We start from the raw sequence: 19028 nt of genomic DNA on the forward strand, positions 1-19028 counted from the left end.
TGGGACACGGAAGAACTCAGAAGACAGCAATACCTGCACAGAGAGACAGAGTAGAAAAAGCATAGATTTGTAATCCATAATGTGAATTAAAACTCAAAAAGTGTCAACAAGTATAATCATTTGAGTGTGGAATTATTTATGCAATAAACAGGATTTAAATTAATTAATTGAATTAAAAACACTGACATTTTTTTTTATCAAAGATAAAGAATGATACCTCTCTCTGCTCTGAGGATCACTGAGCATCTCTGACAGGAAATACAGTTTCCTCAGTATGAGTCATCATTGATGGTCTCAGAGGTGTGTAGTGTGGTAGCATGATGATGGTCTCCAGATCAGGCAGGAGGTCAGGTGATGGGTGTGTCATCTTCTCCATTGAAGACACACTGGTATGGCAATTCATAACACAGCAGTCTCCTTGTGGCATGTAGTTATCTGTGCAGTCCAGCACTGATGGATCAGGTTTGGCTCAGCAGTTCATGAAGATGGTGTCTGAAAAAATATATCTAACAAAACACGTGCTTATAACACCACCCACCCAGCTCAGCCCCCAAGTGTCTATGTAATGCTGGTATGGGGTGTCGGTTACTAAGTCTAATTAGTGCATCAGAAAGCGGGGGCTACACCTAAAGCCCACACTTTTTGATGTCTTTGTTTATTAGCAGCTTTTTCCAGCTGCTCAGAGAATTCTGACTTGGCCTTTATCCACCCAAACCCAAACCCACCCGGATAAAGGCCAAGTCAAACTCACACACCATACCAGCATTACATAGACACTTGGGGGCTGATCTGGGTGGGTGGTGTTAAACTGTAGTCGGGAACTTTCAGAAAACTATCCATTTACTTCTAAATCAGTTTTTATACATATTCTGTAAGCTGTACTAATGTTTTTCTCTACATAATGTATCATTATAGACATCTCTGGTAGCCTAAAGATAGTTTATAACTTTTGACATTTTTTACCTGTAAAACATGATAAGCAAAAACTCATTCATCACAAAAACTTTTGATTCTACAAAATCTACTATAATCAAGAAAATATAATTGTCTGTATTTATTCATGTGACCCATAATAAATACCTGCATTTATGTGGGATTTATTTATTTACTATTTCATATTTTCAAGCCCTTGGAGGGGAAGATCTCGTTTGTTGAGCTACATACGTCACAGTAAAAAGATTTAGTCATTTAAAACATGAGAATAAAAGAAATGATGTTGGTTTAATAAATGTTGCAGCACATTTCAGATCAGAGGTGCATGATAGCAGATGTTCTCTGCTCTGCATGAAGTTCAGCAATGATTTGGTGAAATGATTAATAACATTGCAATAAGAAAGGGTCTTCTGACAGACAGAGTAGGGAAGACCCTTTTTTCAATGAAAAATCTTTTTCATGCTCTACAATCAGTAAACTCTGTAACAAACATGATCTGTAATTGTTTCAAAACTCACCAGACGACTTCATGATTGGCTCGAGGACAGGACACAAAACACAGGGTTGTGGTAACTGTAATATGATCTCAGAACACCTGAATACAGACATTTCTGTGGCTGAGAAATAAAAATGAGGTCAAGCAGGGTGTTCTTGTCTGTAGTGGCAGAAGTGATCAGCTGTGAATACCCTCTCGACTGAAACTGCTCCAGAATCTGTTTTCTTCCACTCTGCAACTGGTTCTCATTAAAATCTCCACACACAATGATTGGGTGACAGTCCATTATTTCAAGTGAATCTAAAAGACTTACCAGGTTTTGCATGAATGGTGTCAAACTGTAGTCAGGGGGTCTGTACACAACAGCAATGAGTGCAGGGAATGGAGCCTGAACCTTCAACACTAAAAACTCAAGATCAGTGACATTATGCAGATACTGTTTTACCTGAACCTGAAAATGATTCCTCAAATACACAACAACTCCCCCACCACTTCTGCTGGCCATGTGAGGAAAGTTTGTGTAGGACACATGTCTGTTGCGTTTGAACATGGTGTAGCCGTCCAAATGAAGACTGTCTGCAACAAAGGAGCCTTGAAGGTGAGACTCAGTGAGACACAAAACATCTGCTAAACACATTTCATGATGACTCTTGATGTCACTGATGTGAGATGGCAAACCCTCCGTATTGTGATGGATCAGTGTAAGAGTGTCAAGTCTGCTGGCTGTTTCTCTGACCTGAAGAAGAGGCATCATTTCCTCAACACTGGCTTGTCTCATGGTTTGGAGCGCTGCAGTTACCTCAGGATTGGCGTAAATCTTTTTCTCATCCAAGTCCTGCAAATAGAGTCCACTGAGAGACGTCACCCTGCTGAGAGCAACATAAGCCATACCTGGTTCAAAAATGTTCTTCATTGAAACTACAGCTGTCTGTGTTGTAAGACCCTGAGTTTTGTGAATTGTGCAAGCGAATGCTAGCTTTACAGGAAACTGTCTGCGTACCGCTCCTTTAAACTTCAGACTCTCCTCTGCTCTCTCAATGTAAACAAGATCATCAGATGCTGCATTAGCACTGCGGTTGTGTCTCATAGGCTGCCGGTTGTCCATCCTGAGCCCCAGTTTAATTATGTGTCCATCATTTTCAGATCTCACCACCTTTACCAGTATACCAAAAGCACCGTTGACTAAACCATTTAGTGTGTCCAAGTTTCTGGTCAGCATGACTCGAGCTCCTTCAGCAACATTCAGAGTGTCAGGTAAATCATTTCGCCCACCTGTAAATGGTTTGTCTCTTCGTTCCATTCTGCCTGTACATTTATCCTTCTGGAAATCGTCTGCATTGATGATTATGATGTTTGAATGAAGCTTCTTCAGGGTATCTGTGTTGTGGGATTCCACATTCTTGTTGGTGGCATAAATGTGTAAGACCTCAGTTGGACATTCTTCTGGTGCAGTCACAGCCTGTGACAACAAATCTCTGTCGCACTGAGAAAGCTCATCTGTCTTTTCTTTGACTCTAATCCTGTTCAGCATCTCTGCAAAGGCCACATCATCTTTCTGACGCATGATCTCGGTTAGAGTGATCATCTGAAAATGCTCCTGCCATAGGTCAATCTGTTCTGGATCGTAAACACAGAGAGGTTTAGACTGTCGCACTGGTGGCAGCTGGTAAAAATCTCCAACAGCTAAAACTGACATTCCACCAAAAGGTCTCTGAGTGCCTTTGATTTGTTTCAGTCTTGCATCCACATAAGCAAAAAGGGGTTTTGAAACCATTGAAATCTCATCAATAACAATAATTTCAGCATTCATCAGCTCAGATCTGACTTCATCCAGTTGGTTACCAAGTCCTTGAATGGGTGGTTTCAGACTCCTGGGTAGTTTCAGTAGAGAATGTAACGTAGAGCCACTGATAGAAAAAGCTGCTGTACCGGTAAATGAAGTCAGTAAAACAGTTGGATTTGATATGTCAGCTTCTTCTGCATTAGCAGGCAGTCTGCTCAGGATCTTTGATGCTTCAGAGTGAATACACTTAATCAGATGTGACTTTCCAGTTCCTGCACCACCATTGATATAGAAGAAAAATGGATCTGGGTTCAAACCACAAACTCGCTGAATACACCAGTCTCTTATGGCATAGAACACGCAGGCCTGCTTCTGGTTCAGATTCTGATACATTACACGTACCACGGCTGGATCTACTGCAGGTTGTTCTCTGACGGCTCTGATCTTTGTTACAGCATCAGACTGACGACTGTAGTCGGGGACATTCTCCTGTTCGTTCTCATCATCAGAATGTCTCTCAGGAAGATTCTCATCACATTGCAGCCTCACAACTTCAGATTCAGGAGCAAGATTACACCATTCATCAATCACAACATCCCTATTTTGTTCAAACTCTTCCAGTGCACTCTCAATATCCTCAGAGTTCTTCTCATACTTGTCTTTATTTCTTTTCACAACCCTTTTCACAGACTCACTGTGGTCTGAACATGGAAGTCGTACAAAACCTGAGTTGTAGAAGGACTGATAGGTTTGGAACCCTTGTGGTTTCAGTTCCTGCTCTGATCTGTGTGGAAGGTAAAGTCTCAACAGTCGACCATAATATTGCTCAGGATCTTTTTCCTGTGAACAGTGGTAATACCTGATTATAGCTGGTTTATCATTCTTTCGCCTTTGTACAAATCCAAGCTGGTTTAGAAGAGGAAGCACATCTTTTCCTTCATTTGGACCACTCACCAACCTGCACAAGGCAGCAAAATCAGCCAGTGACATTTCCTCATATTCTGGGGTCTCAGGTCTGCATTTGTATTTATCACTCAAACTTGTCATCCAAATATTACAACTGTCGTGTGTTGTGCTTTCCAGGAAGCTCATGGGCCGACTCATTTTTACTGGGTTATCATCTGTTGGTACAAATACAACACTGCGGGAACATTTTTTCATTTTTAGGCCACAGACTCGAGTCACACACTCCTGTGCGCTGATTTCTCTCTTTTTTGAGTAAGCCTGCATCACAGCTCTCATTTCATCACACTCATTGACGGTGTTCTTATCAGAGTTGTCAATAACTGTCTTCAGGTATTCAGAGAGGCCAGATTCTTTCTTTGTTATATATTTACAGAGGTATTCTATACATGAATAGGCATTCAAAATGAATGAGACATCTAAATTAGAGTTCCAGGCTTCAAGCAGGTCTGGGTTGTAATTGTTGATCCAACACTCATTTGGGTCACGTTTCAGAATCAGAGCTGTTTTCTTGTTTATGTCTTGGAGGCATTGTTCATACTCATTCATTGTCAAGTTGCATCGTGACAGAATCTGCTCTATGGTGAGGGAAGCAGCTTCAGGTTCCTTCAGCAGGTTCAACAAAGGTCTGAGTTTGGCTTTTGCAGCTTCAGTGTCTGAATCCTCATCCTGTCTCACAATCATTGTTCTTGTGGCTGGTGGTTTGGGAAACCCAAATCTACAACCAGAGTTCACACTCTTAAAGCATGTCTTTGTGTGGTTTTTGCTGTGCTTTTGTAGCTCAGTGACTTTTTTGTGCAGTTCAGGTTGTTTTTCTGGATCAGGGAGTTGAGCTGAGATGTATCTGTCAACAAAGTCACAGACAGTTTGGTCATCATCCACATCTGCTTCTACCTTTTCTCGAATCCACAGCAACATGTGTATATGTGGACTACCTCTGTGCTGGAACTCAACTCTGTAAAAGTAATCAATGATCTCACCAAGGGGCTGTGCAGGAGAAAAAAGCAAATCTCTGAACAAAGCCTCAACACGTTTATCAAACATTCGCATGGTGGTTACTGGATTTGATCTTAGAATTTCACACTTTTCTGACCAGTCCAGGGCTTCAAAATCAACCTCTTCACCTTGCTGTCTCTTTATTGCTTGAATCACTTCAGGCCATCTCATCTCAGCAGCAGAGAAAGTGACAAAGAACTGAGGTGTTCCTATTTGGCGAACCATGCTGAATAGATCTCTGGTAGTTTTCTGCCAGTAAGCTGGAGTTCCTCTGAGTGGCTGCATAAATCTGATTGCATCTTTATTTCTTACCAGCTTCTCTACTTCTGTCTTACTTTGTAACATTCCTGATGTGATTTTGCGTCCATCTTTGGTCATAGTTTTACCTTTCCTTAGCTGTATTGTCATGCTGGAATTAGCCAAGTGTATTTCAGTGACAAACTGTGAGAAAAACAGGTAATTTGTGTCTTTAGCAAATCTTGCATCAATGTTGAAAAGCCTTGACTTGAAGTAAGCACTTGGTGTGAGTTTAAGACGTCTCTTTTCATCCAGTGTATTCTGACCAGTAGGAAACTGCACAGGAAATGCCATGGCTTCCAAATGAGGAGTTCTGAAGAAGCTAACAGGATTGTTTCTTTCTGCAGGAGCCACACAATATGTGTTATCAGTGAAACAGAGAATCTCTTCTGAAATGTCTACAGGCTGCAGACAACTTTCTAGAGCAAAACCTCCATTGTTCAAATCACTTTCTGGTTCATCTGGATTTTGTTCCTCTGGTTGTTCATCACAGGATTGCATATTAATATCTTGGTCACTTTGAGACTCACTTTCACACAAAAGGGCATCTTTTTCATAGTTGTCAATTTCCATTAAATCTGCTTCATTATAATCATCACTTGCCATGCTGGCTTCATCACTGCTGTCATCATCAGGTAACGTTGGATCACAAAGCAATGCATCATCTCTGATAATAATATCTGTGTACTGTGGATGAATTTGTTTCAGTTTACGCAGAGCTTGAATGAGTTTAGACCAGGTGACAGTCTGGAACAGCTGATGGCCTTTGTAGCACAGTCGTCTTTTCAGCTTTATCCTCATGATCTGTGATTGGCTTCTGATCCTCGGTAAACTGTCAACTGTTTGTTGGACCTCAGATGGTACACACACCACATTACCACGTATGAGTCTCTGTCTCCCCTTTGGAAGAGGAATAATCTTAGCAAATGGTATGCATTTGGCAATCAGATGTCTCTCCAGAATGTTGAGATCACAAAGTTCAGCTGGAATATCCTGCAGTTCTAAACCATTAACAGCAGCAAGCCTGGGCATGCATCCACTTTTGAGGGAACTGTGACATGTGTGACAGATATACTCTTTTTTTCTCTCAACAGGAAAGCTGCAGTGATCATGACATGCTTCATCACACACATGAACAAATTTACCAGTTAGGCACTGATGAGCTACAGTCTGGTGTTTTGAGTAATTTTCTCTTTTGCAGATTTTCACCTGATTAGGAAAAGAAGCTTTTAGACAAACAGTACAAACATAAGATGGTGCTGACTTAATGTTTGATCTGAAACGAGATATGGCCTCATTCATTAAAGTGTTCTCTGGATGACACTGTAAAGTCTCAGCTGGTCGATGCATCTGGCGATATTTCCGTTTTATATTCATTGCACATCTGATATTATGCATCTGTCTGAAAGAAAAACCGTTCCAATATTTTACTCTCATTCGTTCTCTCATATTGTCCTTGTGTTGTTGCTGAAATTGTTTTTCTTCTCCATAACGCTTAGTCAGATAAGATCGTTTTTTCTGTTTAAAATCTTCGCTTTTTTTATATAGGTTATATACATATGACCTCATGTAAGCTTTATGTTTTTCTCTGAATTCAGCACAAGTTCTGTAATTTCTTCTTATACGTTCCTTCTGCTGTTCTCTAAACATAGGAAATTGTCTATAAGATTCTTTATATGTTTTTCTCATACGTTCCTTCTGCTTTTCTCGGAATAAAGAATCGTCTTTATACATCCTTATGACACATTCTCTTTTTTTCTCTCTTATTTTAGCACTTTCTCTATAGGTTCTTCTGAAATGTTCTCTCTGTTTCTCTCTATATGTAGCATTTAGTTTATACAGATATTTTTTGTACACACTCTTCTTCTGTCTGTGATCAGGATCATTAGACTTTCTACTACAACCTTTTTTCTTTGCCTTAAAACTTTCATCAAAAGTGTACATCTGCCTTTCTTTCTTTTTCTTATTTTCCTTTCTCTGTGGTAGTTTTTCTTGGGCTAATAATCTTCTCCTTATTTTTCTCCTTTGCTGTTTATTACGTTTCAGCAGTTTATCTGAGAGTTCCTCTGTTGTCTTAGTTAAACAGGAGGCACTGTTTGAATCATTCTGAGGAACAGAATCTGATGTTACCTGCGTTTCTCTCACAGAAGATGCAGATGTTTCTTTTTCTAAATACTCAGAAGGAAGATGGTTGTTTTCAGTAGCAGCTGTCTCATTTGAATAATCCACTCTGGATGATGTCACTTCAGTCGTTAAAGTGTCTCTCACAGTCTTCTGTGTCTGGTCAGTAGATGTTTGGGAGTTTATTTCATGAACAACTTCATTTAAAGCTGGTGCTGGAACAGTTGTAGCTGTTTGTCTGTTTTCATCAGCATCTCTTTGGTCAGCAGCGTTTTCACTGTGAAACTCGATGGGCTGTAGCTCATAAGTGCAGCTTGGTGCGATGCTGAACATTCTGTACAAACGTTTGATCCTGTCAATCATGTCATTAAGACGTGTGAACTTCAACATAACTGCAGTTCCACCACTTACACTTAGCGACAATGGCATACCAGTAGACTTACGTGGGTGAGGGTCAAAATATGCATATTCACCTGAAGTCAGCCTGCTAACAGCGATGACTGTTCCTCCCATGACTAGCAAAGCATAGCGAACGTCTGAAGCCAAACACTGTAATCCCTGTTCAAGGCTCGGAAAGTGATCTGTACCATCAAATGTGCCGTAATGAGCAAACTGAGACATGTCGACTTGATACTCGTGTCTGCGGCTGGTAACAACTGAAGGAAGTTCATCGCAGGCTAGAAACACACTGTTCACAAACCTCAGTCTGGCATCTGAATAGACGGCATGGCCTTTGTCCAACACACGGTTTAGATCTGCTCTGGTAATAAATTCATCCTCGTGTAAGAATGACAGGAAAACCAAACTGTTAGCCATGCATTGCTGATTCCGGTACTTTCCATACCTAGGAGCGGCCTGGCTTCGGGAAGCACAGACGCTACTCACTCGTGGACGACTTTCACTGTTTGTAACCTGTACATGAGACTGTACTGGAGCGTGTCCATCATGCTGTGTTTGTACAGTTAGCTGGGGTTCAGTCTGGATTAGCTGCATAACTTCAGGCTCTGGGACAGACACTGAGGGAACACTTCTCTTTACCACATCTGCATAAGACACTGTGGCTGTCTGAACACTGCTCTGCGCTTCTGTGCTGGGAAAAGCTGAAACACACACCTTTACCTGCTCACTGCTCTGAGAAACATTCAGCTGTTCTTTCTCCTTCTGACGTCTAAGCTTCTGAGACTGAGACCTTTGACCTTTTCTTGGCATTTTGCTGAAGTACAACCTGGAGCTTATATGTGGTTATACACAAATGTAAACAAAACTGAACCTTGAAACACAGAAAAACGTATAACTCCTCAAATTACTGTTAAATCTGAGAAATGTACTATTATATATAAAAAGCTGATTTTCTACTCCAAACTCAAAATAAAGGAAATTCAAAGTTCTCTGGAAACAATTTGATCTGTTTTATTGTAGCTCTTTTTGAAACTGTATAATTTTACTTATATTTTTTTAACCAGACTGGTAAATAATTACAACTTCTGTAAAATGATATGCAGAATAAATCTCAACAATCAACAGGCTATATTAAAAGTCTTAGCTCTTAGGGGAGTTTATGTAAATCTTTCAGATATCTAAAATTGAAATCAAATATATGGAGCTTTGGTGGTGTGGTGATAAGATGACTGGTGATGAGGATTCTCCAGCTGGATTTTCTGCAGCAGTCAGGAAACAGGAAGTCCTCAGGCGCTTCTCGATGACAATACTAACTGAATACTTACACTGAGTGACAAAATGGGTTTGTCCTTAAATAATAGTACTATAAACTTGCAGTCAAATGTTATAGCCAATGAAACAGACTGACTGGATCTAATTTATTATTTATCTGAATGTATGTATTACAAAATAACCAGATTATCTTATTACAAATAAACTTATAAAAAGGTGATATTTTATACAATTGATCAAAGTAAGCCAAACTAGCAGTCCAAACTAAAGTCTAATGCAAAATTAAAATGACAAATGTAGGGCTGTGTAAGTAGTTTCTACTAAAAGTTCTACTGTACTGTAATTCTACTACTGTATATTCAACTTGTAATTTCCAGCAAAATGACTGAATGTGAGAGAGTTTAAAGACAGGAAAGAAAGAGCAGTGAGAGCAGAGATCTCTCAGAATTCTGTAACAGATAGATTGGATTCTGAAAAGGATTTCTGAAAACTTGGATTCTCAAATTAGATAGAGCAGTAGAGATAGAGGGATACAAGATGGAATGGCTTTCAAATTAGATAGAGCGGTAGAGAGAGGGATACAAGATAGAATGGCTTTCAAATTAGATAGAGCGGTAGAGAGAGGGATACAAGATAGAATGGCTTTCAAATTAGATAGAGCGGTAGAGAGAGGGATACAAGATAGAATGGCTTTCAAATTAGATAGAGTTGGGAGAGTGATAGGATAGACAGAATTGCTTATAATGATAGAGAGAGAGAGGATCTTCTGCAGCAGGTCACCTGTAAGACACAAAAGGCCTGGAATTAGTCATATTTCCAACATGCTTGGATTTACCATATTCTTCAGACTATATGGCACACCTAAAATCCTGTCATTATCTCAAAAACATACAATGTGCCTAGCGTATCGATTCTGGTTATGCTTACTGACCTCAAACGGGATTTCTGTGGTACACAGCGCTCAAAATTCTGTCAAATATTTTAGTAATACTTCGGTAAGCTACAAAGCTGCGCTGCTTGATGTATTGTCAGAGCATTATGGCTACCATAGTCAGGACCCTCGTAGAGTAATTCGTATGGTGCTTCAACATAACATTATGGTGTGTGTACAAGGACCTGGCACGTGCTAAGAGACATGCTTATGAAGCAGATTTCAAACTGATCAACCCATGAAGAGTTTGATGAATTTGTGGATGAGGAATGAACTGAAAAAGTGAGTGTATTGTTCTGTATTTTATGTGTTACAACTGAACAGTGTTGAGAGTTGTTTATGAATGACTTGAATAAAGTTTGACTTATCTGACTGTTTGGCTTAATCTGCCTTAAAAACAGGCTTGTTTATTGACATTATGCCTTATAATCTCAAAAATACAGTACATGTAGGGCTTTAAATACTAAAGACTTCTACAGTAAATTATTGGAGTGAACAGAATGACAATGTTTAACAAATGATGGTGGAACTGTTATAAGGACATTTTTACATTCTATTAAAACAATAAACTAAGTCTATAAACTCAAACCAAGACGTGCTGCTACAGTAACTTACTGTAAATATTATATGGTCCAACAAAACCAACACACTGAGGTTACAGCAGACAGTTTCAGGCCACTCTGTATGAATTTTGGCAAAATGAGAAATTTGGAGACAGCTAGTTTCTACACAGCAGTTTCTACATATTTCAGTCACATTTGGGGCATGTTTGATACACAGCAATAAGCACTACACTAAATCTATAATAAACGTATCATAGCTGATATAAAGGCCTAATTAGCAAAATTTAGTATGATGATAATTTCTTTGTAGATCATTTCATGATAAAAAAAAAGAACAGAAGTGAGTGCTGTATCTGAGCTGTTGCATGTAAGATCTTTGCTGGAGATTCCCACATTTCTTAAACAAACAAACAAACAAACAAACAAACAAACATGACTTTCAGACAGTTCATCTTTTGTAAATTAGGGCAGGATTATTTTCAAAAAACAGCCTTGATAAAAATATCAGGCCACTATAAAATGTCTTATGTTTATGTTTTCATCCCACCTATATTTTGCAAGTCATTATGACAAATTACAAAAAGCAGTTTTTAGGCAGTGATTTAAGGGAAGAAGCTTTTGAAATCCACAATGCCCTACCACCAGTGGTCTCAAACTCTGGTCCTTAAGGCCTGGTGTCCAGAAACTTTTCTATGTGTCCCTGTTGCAACACACCTGAATAACATTAGTAGGTCATTAGCAAAACTCTACAGAACCTGACTGCATGCTGAGGTGGTAATTCAGCCATTTGATTCATGTTATAGCAGCTCATGAGTGAATGAACATGATGCAATGAAAGTACTTTTAGAAGTACATTTTTCCAAACACTTAAATTACTTAAATTTGAGTAGTCTTAGGGGATGTCACTTCAGCACACAGTGAAATTCTATCCTCTCACTAATGACCTACAAATGTTATTCAGGTGTTTTGTAACAGGGACGCATGGAAAAGCTTCAGGACACCGGCCCTTGAAGAGTGGAGTTTGAGACCCCTGTCCTATGTGAATATTTAATTGTCCCTAAACTGCTAGTCGTGAGCTGCTCTAATGTGAAACAAACACATATAGTTCTGTAAAGGTTTACAAAGAGATTTCTAAGGATCTGGAGACCCCAGAAAACAGAAACCCTCCCAGACGTTGTAGCTGAACAGGCAAAAACAAGTTGCCTAATAATATCTCAATGATAACCAACAGCTGTGCTGACTAACTGCACTAAACTGAATCATCTATAGTGAGAGAAAAACACCAGCATTAAAGTCAAACATGGTGCTGTTACTGTGATGTCCCAGAGTTCCTTTACTACTTCAGGACCTACATCAACTCATCAGGTCCTGGGCTTAAGTTTAATCACACTTAGGATCTGAAGCACACAAGCAAGTCCAATTGAATGAATGAAACAAAACACTTGGTGTAAACGAATCAGTCTGGACTTTAATGAAATTAAGATTCTTGGTATGACTTGAAAACCCTATATTGGGCCTTAATTAAGACTTTTTTCTTTTCTTTTTTTGCCTGTCCTGTTTGGATCTAATTATGACAATTCTGAAATTATAGTGGACCAAAATCAACCAGTGATGTAAACCAGTCATTACCAGTTACTGTAAATGCTTGATGGTAATTGTTGCTATCAGGGCATCCACAGCTGGGTATTAGAGACCAACATGTTTTTACATTAGACCAGGTTGTTCTGGTTCAAAAATGAAATCATCACTTTAAAACTGCTTTTTGTATTTATCCAGGTCATCCTTGTTAGATGATTTGAAACGTGAAAAAAGCATAAACAAAATAAATCTGCAAGGAAGAAAGACCTTTCTCAGCACTGTACCGCAGACAAAACCTTTACTTACCAGACTTGAGACGATCAGATCAGTATCCTAGAGAAAAGAAACAACACATCAGATCACTGTTTAATGACTTAGACTGTTGAACCTCTTCGCACACAATCCAATTTACTGTGACATGAAATAACTAGTAAAATCCTCAATTTCTCCAAGCCTTTATGAACTCACTGTAGTCTGAAGAGGACAAACTTCAGTTACAGAGTCTCACATGGTGATAACATGTGTAATAAAGGCATGCATACTACAGAAGTGCAAAGAAGAGGCACCAATATTTGTTGGTACAGATTATGGCTTTTTAGCTCCATCATTTTCTATCACAAGTCAGTGCTTAATAAAGTGTGGAAAAACCACAACTGTTAGAATCAACGGAAAACCTCATTAGGTTTTAGTTCTGATCTGAATATGTAAATCCTAAAATACATGTAAATTCTGACATGTTATAGTAACAACAGTGGCACACCATTTTGCAATTACAAAAATTATAATAAAAAGTCCTTCCATTGTACCTGTTGGCAGGAATCTTTTTGTATTTTGCAATATTTCCCTTTTATATAAAATTTTAAACACATTGTATCAAGCAAATTATTAAGAAACTGATTTAAACTTATTGTATATAAATTACACACAGGCTTTAACATACACAACATTGCCTACTCACAACTCTGGTTCTCTGAGTTTTTTTATTATTGCTTAAATGTTTAACCTACCACTTCTGTTCACTCAGGCAAAAATACTTCTATAGTGGTCTGACTTTAATGTAATACATCAGAATCAGAATCAGAATACTTTATTGATCCCTGGGGGAAATTATCAATACATAAGCAGAATATGAGTGAAGATATAAATCAACAACTGTGGTGCTCTGCTACGTAAATCCACAAACAAACGGAGAACACAAACAACTGTATAAAAACAGTTGTTTGTGTTCAAACATAAAAATCAGACACAAATGGCCTGTTAAACTTCAGGGACAGTCAGAGGTCATGTGTGGGGCCTTTGCTGCTACAAGTTATAAATTCTGACCATTTGATTTTGCCCATCAATAAATGGTAATGTCACAAAAACCAAACTACGTTAGGTAAGTTGCTAAACATGTTACACAGTGACAATGTCATATTACTGCAGTTACAATTGCTGCTTACTTACCAGCAAACGCAAAACCAAAGTTCTGTTTCACTCTGTAACAAAAGAACAAAAATACAGAATCAGACAACTGAAATCAGCATCAGAGTCAATACTGCATCACAATCTGTAGTGAAAAAAAAAATCTGTTAAATTCTTTGTTTACAACAGCTTTACTATAAACACCCGATCTTCTCTTTCTGCACCTTATTAAAGATTTCTGTCTTTATTAAGGTGATGTGTCGTTTTATCAATCTGCAATAAGCCACAGAAATTCCTCATTAACGTAAAGCTCTAATACTTTGGTGCTATTACATAACACAGCAGATACCACAAGCAATGATTTGCTCGCATTGCACACTTGATCAAATGATAACATCACAGTTTCAAAGCATGCAACAATCACAAATAATACTTGATACTATAAATGCTTGATGGTAGTTCTTCGTATCAGGGCTTCCACAACTGGGTATTAGAGACCAGCATGTTCTCACATTAGAACAGATAGCTCTGGTTTGGTTTTCTCTGCTTCATACATGAAATCATCACTTTAAAATGCTTTTTTGTATTTATTCATATCATCCCTGTTAGATGATTTGAAACATGTGACAAAAAAGCATGAACAAAATAAATCTGCAAGGAAAAAAAAGAATTTTCCCAGCACTTTACCTCAGACAAAATGAACTCACTTTAGTCTAAAGAGGGCAAAATTTAATTGCAGAGTCTCAAATGGCCTTAACATGTGTAATAAAAACAATAATTACTAGAGAAATGCTTTGATAAGCCTTTAAAATTAAAATTAGACATAAATGGCCTATTAAACTTCAGGGACATTTTTAGGGACACTCAGAGATCTAGTAGGGGGGGGGCTTTACTGCTTATAAATCCTAAATGTGTTTTTGCCCATGAGCAAATGGCAAGATATCACAGAAAGCCAAACTATTGTATATAAATTGCTAAACATGTTACACAATCCCAATTTCATATTGCTTCAGTTACAATCACTGTTTACTTACCAGCAAAGGCAAAACCAAGCTTCTAGTTCACTCTGTGTAACAAAAGACAAAGAACAAAAGTACAGGATCAGAAAACTCAAATCAGCATCAATACTGCATCACTCTCTGTTGTCAAAAAGATTCACTAAACTTCTTTGTTTACTACAGCTGGAATACAAACAACAACTCTCCTCTGTTTTCTTTGGTCTACATCTCATTTAAGATTGCAAAACACTCATACATGAAAAACTGCACGGTGTATATTTTTAAGGCTTTAATATTTGAGGTGGTCTGCATTCAAATTCTACTTCCTAAAATATTACCAACTGCACATAGTATCATTAAATATGCTGTAGTTTTAAAATAAATATCTATATACCATATTAATAATAATAATATACTGACATTTTATTAATGTGAAGGTGGGCTGTTGTTTATTTCATTAATTTTCCACAAAGTGAGAATTTAAACTGTGCTGCAGATTTAGGTTGGCACAAACAAGCCTTGTTAAACAGTTCTTAAAAATTAAAGTCTACAAATTAGGAGTTCTTAATATTCTTGGGCTATGTCCACATGTACACAGGTACTTTTGAAAATGGAGATTTTTCTATCCGTTTGCACCTTTCGTCCACACTTAAACGGCGTTTTCGGTCACTGAAAAACTAAAAACGCTTGCCAGGATATTTTTGAAAACTCCGTTTTTGCATTTATGTGTGGACAGGGACACGGAGAAAACGCAGCGCCTTTTTTGACGTCACACTGTGCGCCACGTTATTGTTTCAATGAAATGCATTTCTACAATACGGTTACTGTTAATTGTTCTCTCTGCAGTGTTTAAATGCTTACATATACGCACACAGTTACTGTCCCCCCACACATATGACTCTGTTCTGCTTTTATGCCCCATCTTTGTTTGCTATTTCCCACCGAGGCTTCTAGACTTCTGATTGGCCAACATTTCTACACTTTAGGAATATATCGCCACCTGTTGCTTTGGTAGGTTCCTAGCAGAGTTTTCCTTCATTTCTGCGTTTATGTGTGGACGGGATTGTTTTTTAAAACGAAAACGTAAAGTCTCAGTTTTCAAAAATACCCGTGTATGTGGGGACATAGCCTATGTTTAATCCTCAGTTTCTCCCCCCCCCCTCCTTTCTCTTAATTAATCCACAAGACCTGGACAAACGTGACTCTTTTTCTCCCGTGTTCGGTCAGAGGCGGTAAAATGGCTCCTTTGATCTTGCCGACAGGTGACACTGAATCTAAGATGGCGGTTCGTTAAAATCTTTACAGCATAAAGAATGAGGCCGTTTTAACCAACTGATTTGTGAAGAGAACTAACTGCACCTTATGTAACAGGCTGACAAACACGAACACACCAAATGTAATTAATAAAACAACACGATAACCGTGGTTCACAGTCAAATTTTCATTTCACACTGGGCTCAAAGGAGCGCTAGGCATTAGCATCGGGTTGTTAGCTCATCAAACACTCCTTTTACATACAAAAATGACAAAGTTTCACTAAGAAAAAGCAACCACTGTGTTACTCTAATATGAGTTATACCTCGGTTGGCTTTATAAATCACTAAAAGAACTCGTTAAATCGCACAAACAGACTATAAACATTTAGGAGAGAAGAGGAGAAGCAGAGCAGCAGCACTCACCCAGAGCGGACTCAGCGAAGTGTGCGGAATGGCGGATGTCCGGCAGTCAGGTAAAAGATGAGGCGTTCACGGGTAGTAGGAAATTCCAGTATTACACACAATGGGCATTGTAAACATCAAAAATGTAGGTGATTTTAAATATTCTATACAATATTTATTTGCTACAGAAAAAACTCGCAGAACTTTAAATCTATAACTTGAATAAATATTATTAGAAGGCTCTACTCCTGAACACCAACACCAAAGAGCTGAGTTCACCAGACCTGAAAAAAAAACAACAACAACCAGTCCAGGACAGTCAGTCTGCAAAGATGTTTTAAAGACAAATATATATATATAAACATTATCCATTAAGGATTCCCCTCAAAACAAATGACTATAATTTCCTAACCGTAAGGGCTAGAACGGTCACTGCACCGTTTTGTTCAGAAGAGATGGGGGAATCTTCAAGTGTTGACAATTTATCATTAAAATGTGAATTTTTAGAGATATATGACATGGATGACTTGTTGACTTAGAAGCCACGAATTCCCCAATATGCAAATAGTATGATTAAGCATAAATACTACATTTAGTAGAAATACTGTGTTTTAGCACAAATAGTATAAAAAGCAGAAATACTGTAATTTAGCAGAAATACTATATTAGGCACAAATTCTATGAAAAGCAGAAATAGTATGATTTAGCAGAATAGTAATATATAGAAATAGTATGATTAAGCATAAATACTACATTTAGTAGAAATACTATGTTTTAGCACAAATCCTATAAAAAGCAGAAATACTATAATTTAGCAGAAATACTATATTAAAATTAAAAATGCAAAAGACAATAAATGTCCCTAAGGACCTCTGAAGGTTAAACACAAATCCTATAAAAAGCAGAAATACTATATTAGGCACAAACAGTATAAAAAGCAGAAATACTATAATTTAGCAGAAATACTATGTTAGGCACAAATAGTATAAAAAGCAGAAATACAATTATATAGCAGAAATGCTGTATTTAGAAAGAAAAATATAACATAGTAGAAATTGTATGATTTGGCAGAAATACTATATTTAGCACATATACTGTAACATGACAGAAATTCCTCCAATTAGTAGTAATACTTTAACATAACACAAATGTTATGATTTGGCACAAAAATCATGATTTGGCAAAAATACTATGATTTAGCAGAAATACTATGATTGAGCAGAAGTACTAAGATGTAGTAAAAGTACTTTGATTGAACAGAAATACAATTATGGAGGAGTAATACTTTAAAATGGGAGAAATATTGATACACACACACACATACACAGAGCCTAAAGGGAAGAGTATTTGTGCCATGGAGTGTTAACAAGAATGTGAGGTCCATATTATCAAAAGCTGGTAAAATCATAAAAGTTTGCAGAATTGTAATAAATGATGAATATGAATTACTGGTCTGTGACAGTGTATTAATTTGTAGGGAAAAAAAAACATGTTGACCAAGGTGGAATCGAACCCACGATCTTTGGCTTGCAGAGCCGTGTCATTACCAACTGCGCCACTAGGAAAGTGAGCGGCCGCTTTGGAAAAACAGGCTGATGAGGAGTCAGAATTAGATTGCGGTGAGAGGCGAAAAACACCGTTTTTTGGAGTTACAAAACGTTGTGTAACTAAAAAACTAGGTGGACTAGAAGCATAATTCTTCTACTGGCTGAATCAGCGGACCTTGGTGTACTTTGACTGCGATTTTCATTGCTCTCTGTACATCTGTCGCTGAGATATGACGAGAGAGGAAACGGGAGACCTCAGATATGATTGGCTGGCTGGGAGGCCGTGCAGGCTGTGATCTGTATACTTGAATGTCTGAGTCCTCACAGAGGATTGGCTGCCTGGGGACCTGGCAGAAATATATAGAAATAGTATGATTAAGCATAAATTCTATAAAAAGCAGAAATAGTATATTAAGCACAAATCCTATAAAAAGCAGAAATAGTATATTAAGCACAAATCCTATAAAAAGCAGAACTAGTATATTAAGCAGAAATCTTATGAAATAGCAGAAATTGTATGATTTAGCACAATAGTAATAAGTTAAACAGAAAAATTGGAAAAGCAAAATGGACAGCTGAAAAAATGCTGAACATGCTGAGGGTCCCTCAAATATACTTGTTAAATGAAAAAAATCGGCAAAAAAAATATAACAGCCACACAATCACAAATATGGACACATAAGGAAACACACAGTCACCCAGTCACCCAGTCTAAATATATTGAATTTGAATCTTAGAATGAGATCATCCGATTAAAAGCCTTTCTCTCTCTCTCTCTCTCTCTCTCTCTCTCACTCTCTCTCACACACACACACACACACACACACACTCACATACACACAGGGAGAGAGAAGTAAGTTTCTAGGTCAGCCTGGGAGCTGCTGAATTTGAATCCACCAATCAGAGAGCCTGTGCACTTTTTCCCTCCAAAACAGGTGCTTCTGTTTACACACGCAGCACAGAGAGGCACAGGATTTTTGCAGTCTATTTCTCATAATGACGACTCACCTCAAACAAATGACCATAATTTCCTAACCGTAGAGGCTAGAACGGTCATTCTTACACCGTTTTGTTCAGAAGTGATGGGGG

The 19028-nt window shown here is 38.0% G+C and overlaps 1 protein-coding gene and 1 long non-coding RNA gene across 2 annotated transcripts; both read right to left on the reverse strand.

Moving 5' to 3' along the window:
• Nucleotides 1-10: 10 nt before the first annotated feature.
• Nucleotides 11-8475, reverse strand: LOC147327171 (uncharacterized). The gene is made up of 2 exons (XM_086294807.1): nucleotides 218-8475; nucleotides 11-33 (listed from the first exon to the last, which is right to left on the reverse strand). The coding sequence occupies exon 1, from the start codon at nucleotides 8403-8405 to the stop codon at nucleotides 1461-1463; it is 6945 nt and encodes a 2314-aa protein (XP_086150933.1). The 5' UTR covers nucleotides 8406-8475; the 3' UTR covers nucleotides 11-33; nucleotides 218-1460.
• A 488-nt stretch (nucleotides 8476-8963) lies between these two features.
• On the reverse strand, nucleotides 8964-16901 carry LOC147327172 (uncharacterized). The gene is made up of 5 exons (XR_015129819.1): nucleotides 16414-16901; nucleotides 14771-14802; nucleotides 13779-13810; nucleotides 12639-12665; nucleotides 8964-10040 (listed from the first exon to the last, which is right to left on the reverse strand). It is a non-coding gene; the product is annotated as an uncharacterized LOC147327172 (long non-coding RNA).
• Nucleotides 16902-19028: the final 2127 nt, after the last annotated feature.

The sequence above is a fragment of the Aulonocara sp. 'chitande type north' Nkhata Bay genome, linkage group LG6 (genome assembly GCF_057382095.1).
Source record: "Aulonocara sp. 'chitande type north' Nkhata Bay isolate Kocher_YH1m ecotype deep benthic linkage group LG6, A_spYH_male_GT1.1, whole genome shotgun sequence".
Classification (NCBI taxonomy): domain Eukaryota; kingdom Metazoa; phylum Chordata; class Actinopteri; order Cichliformes; family Cichlidae; genus Aulonocara; species Aulonocara sp. 'chitande type north' Nkhata Bay.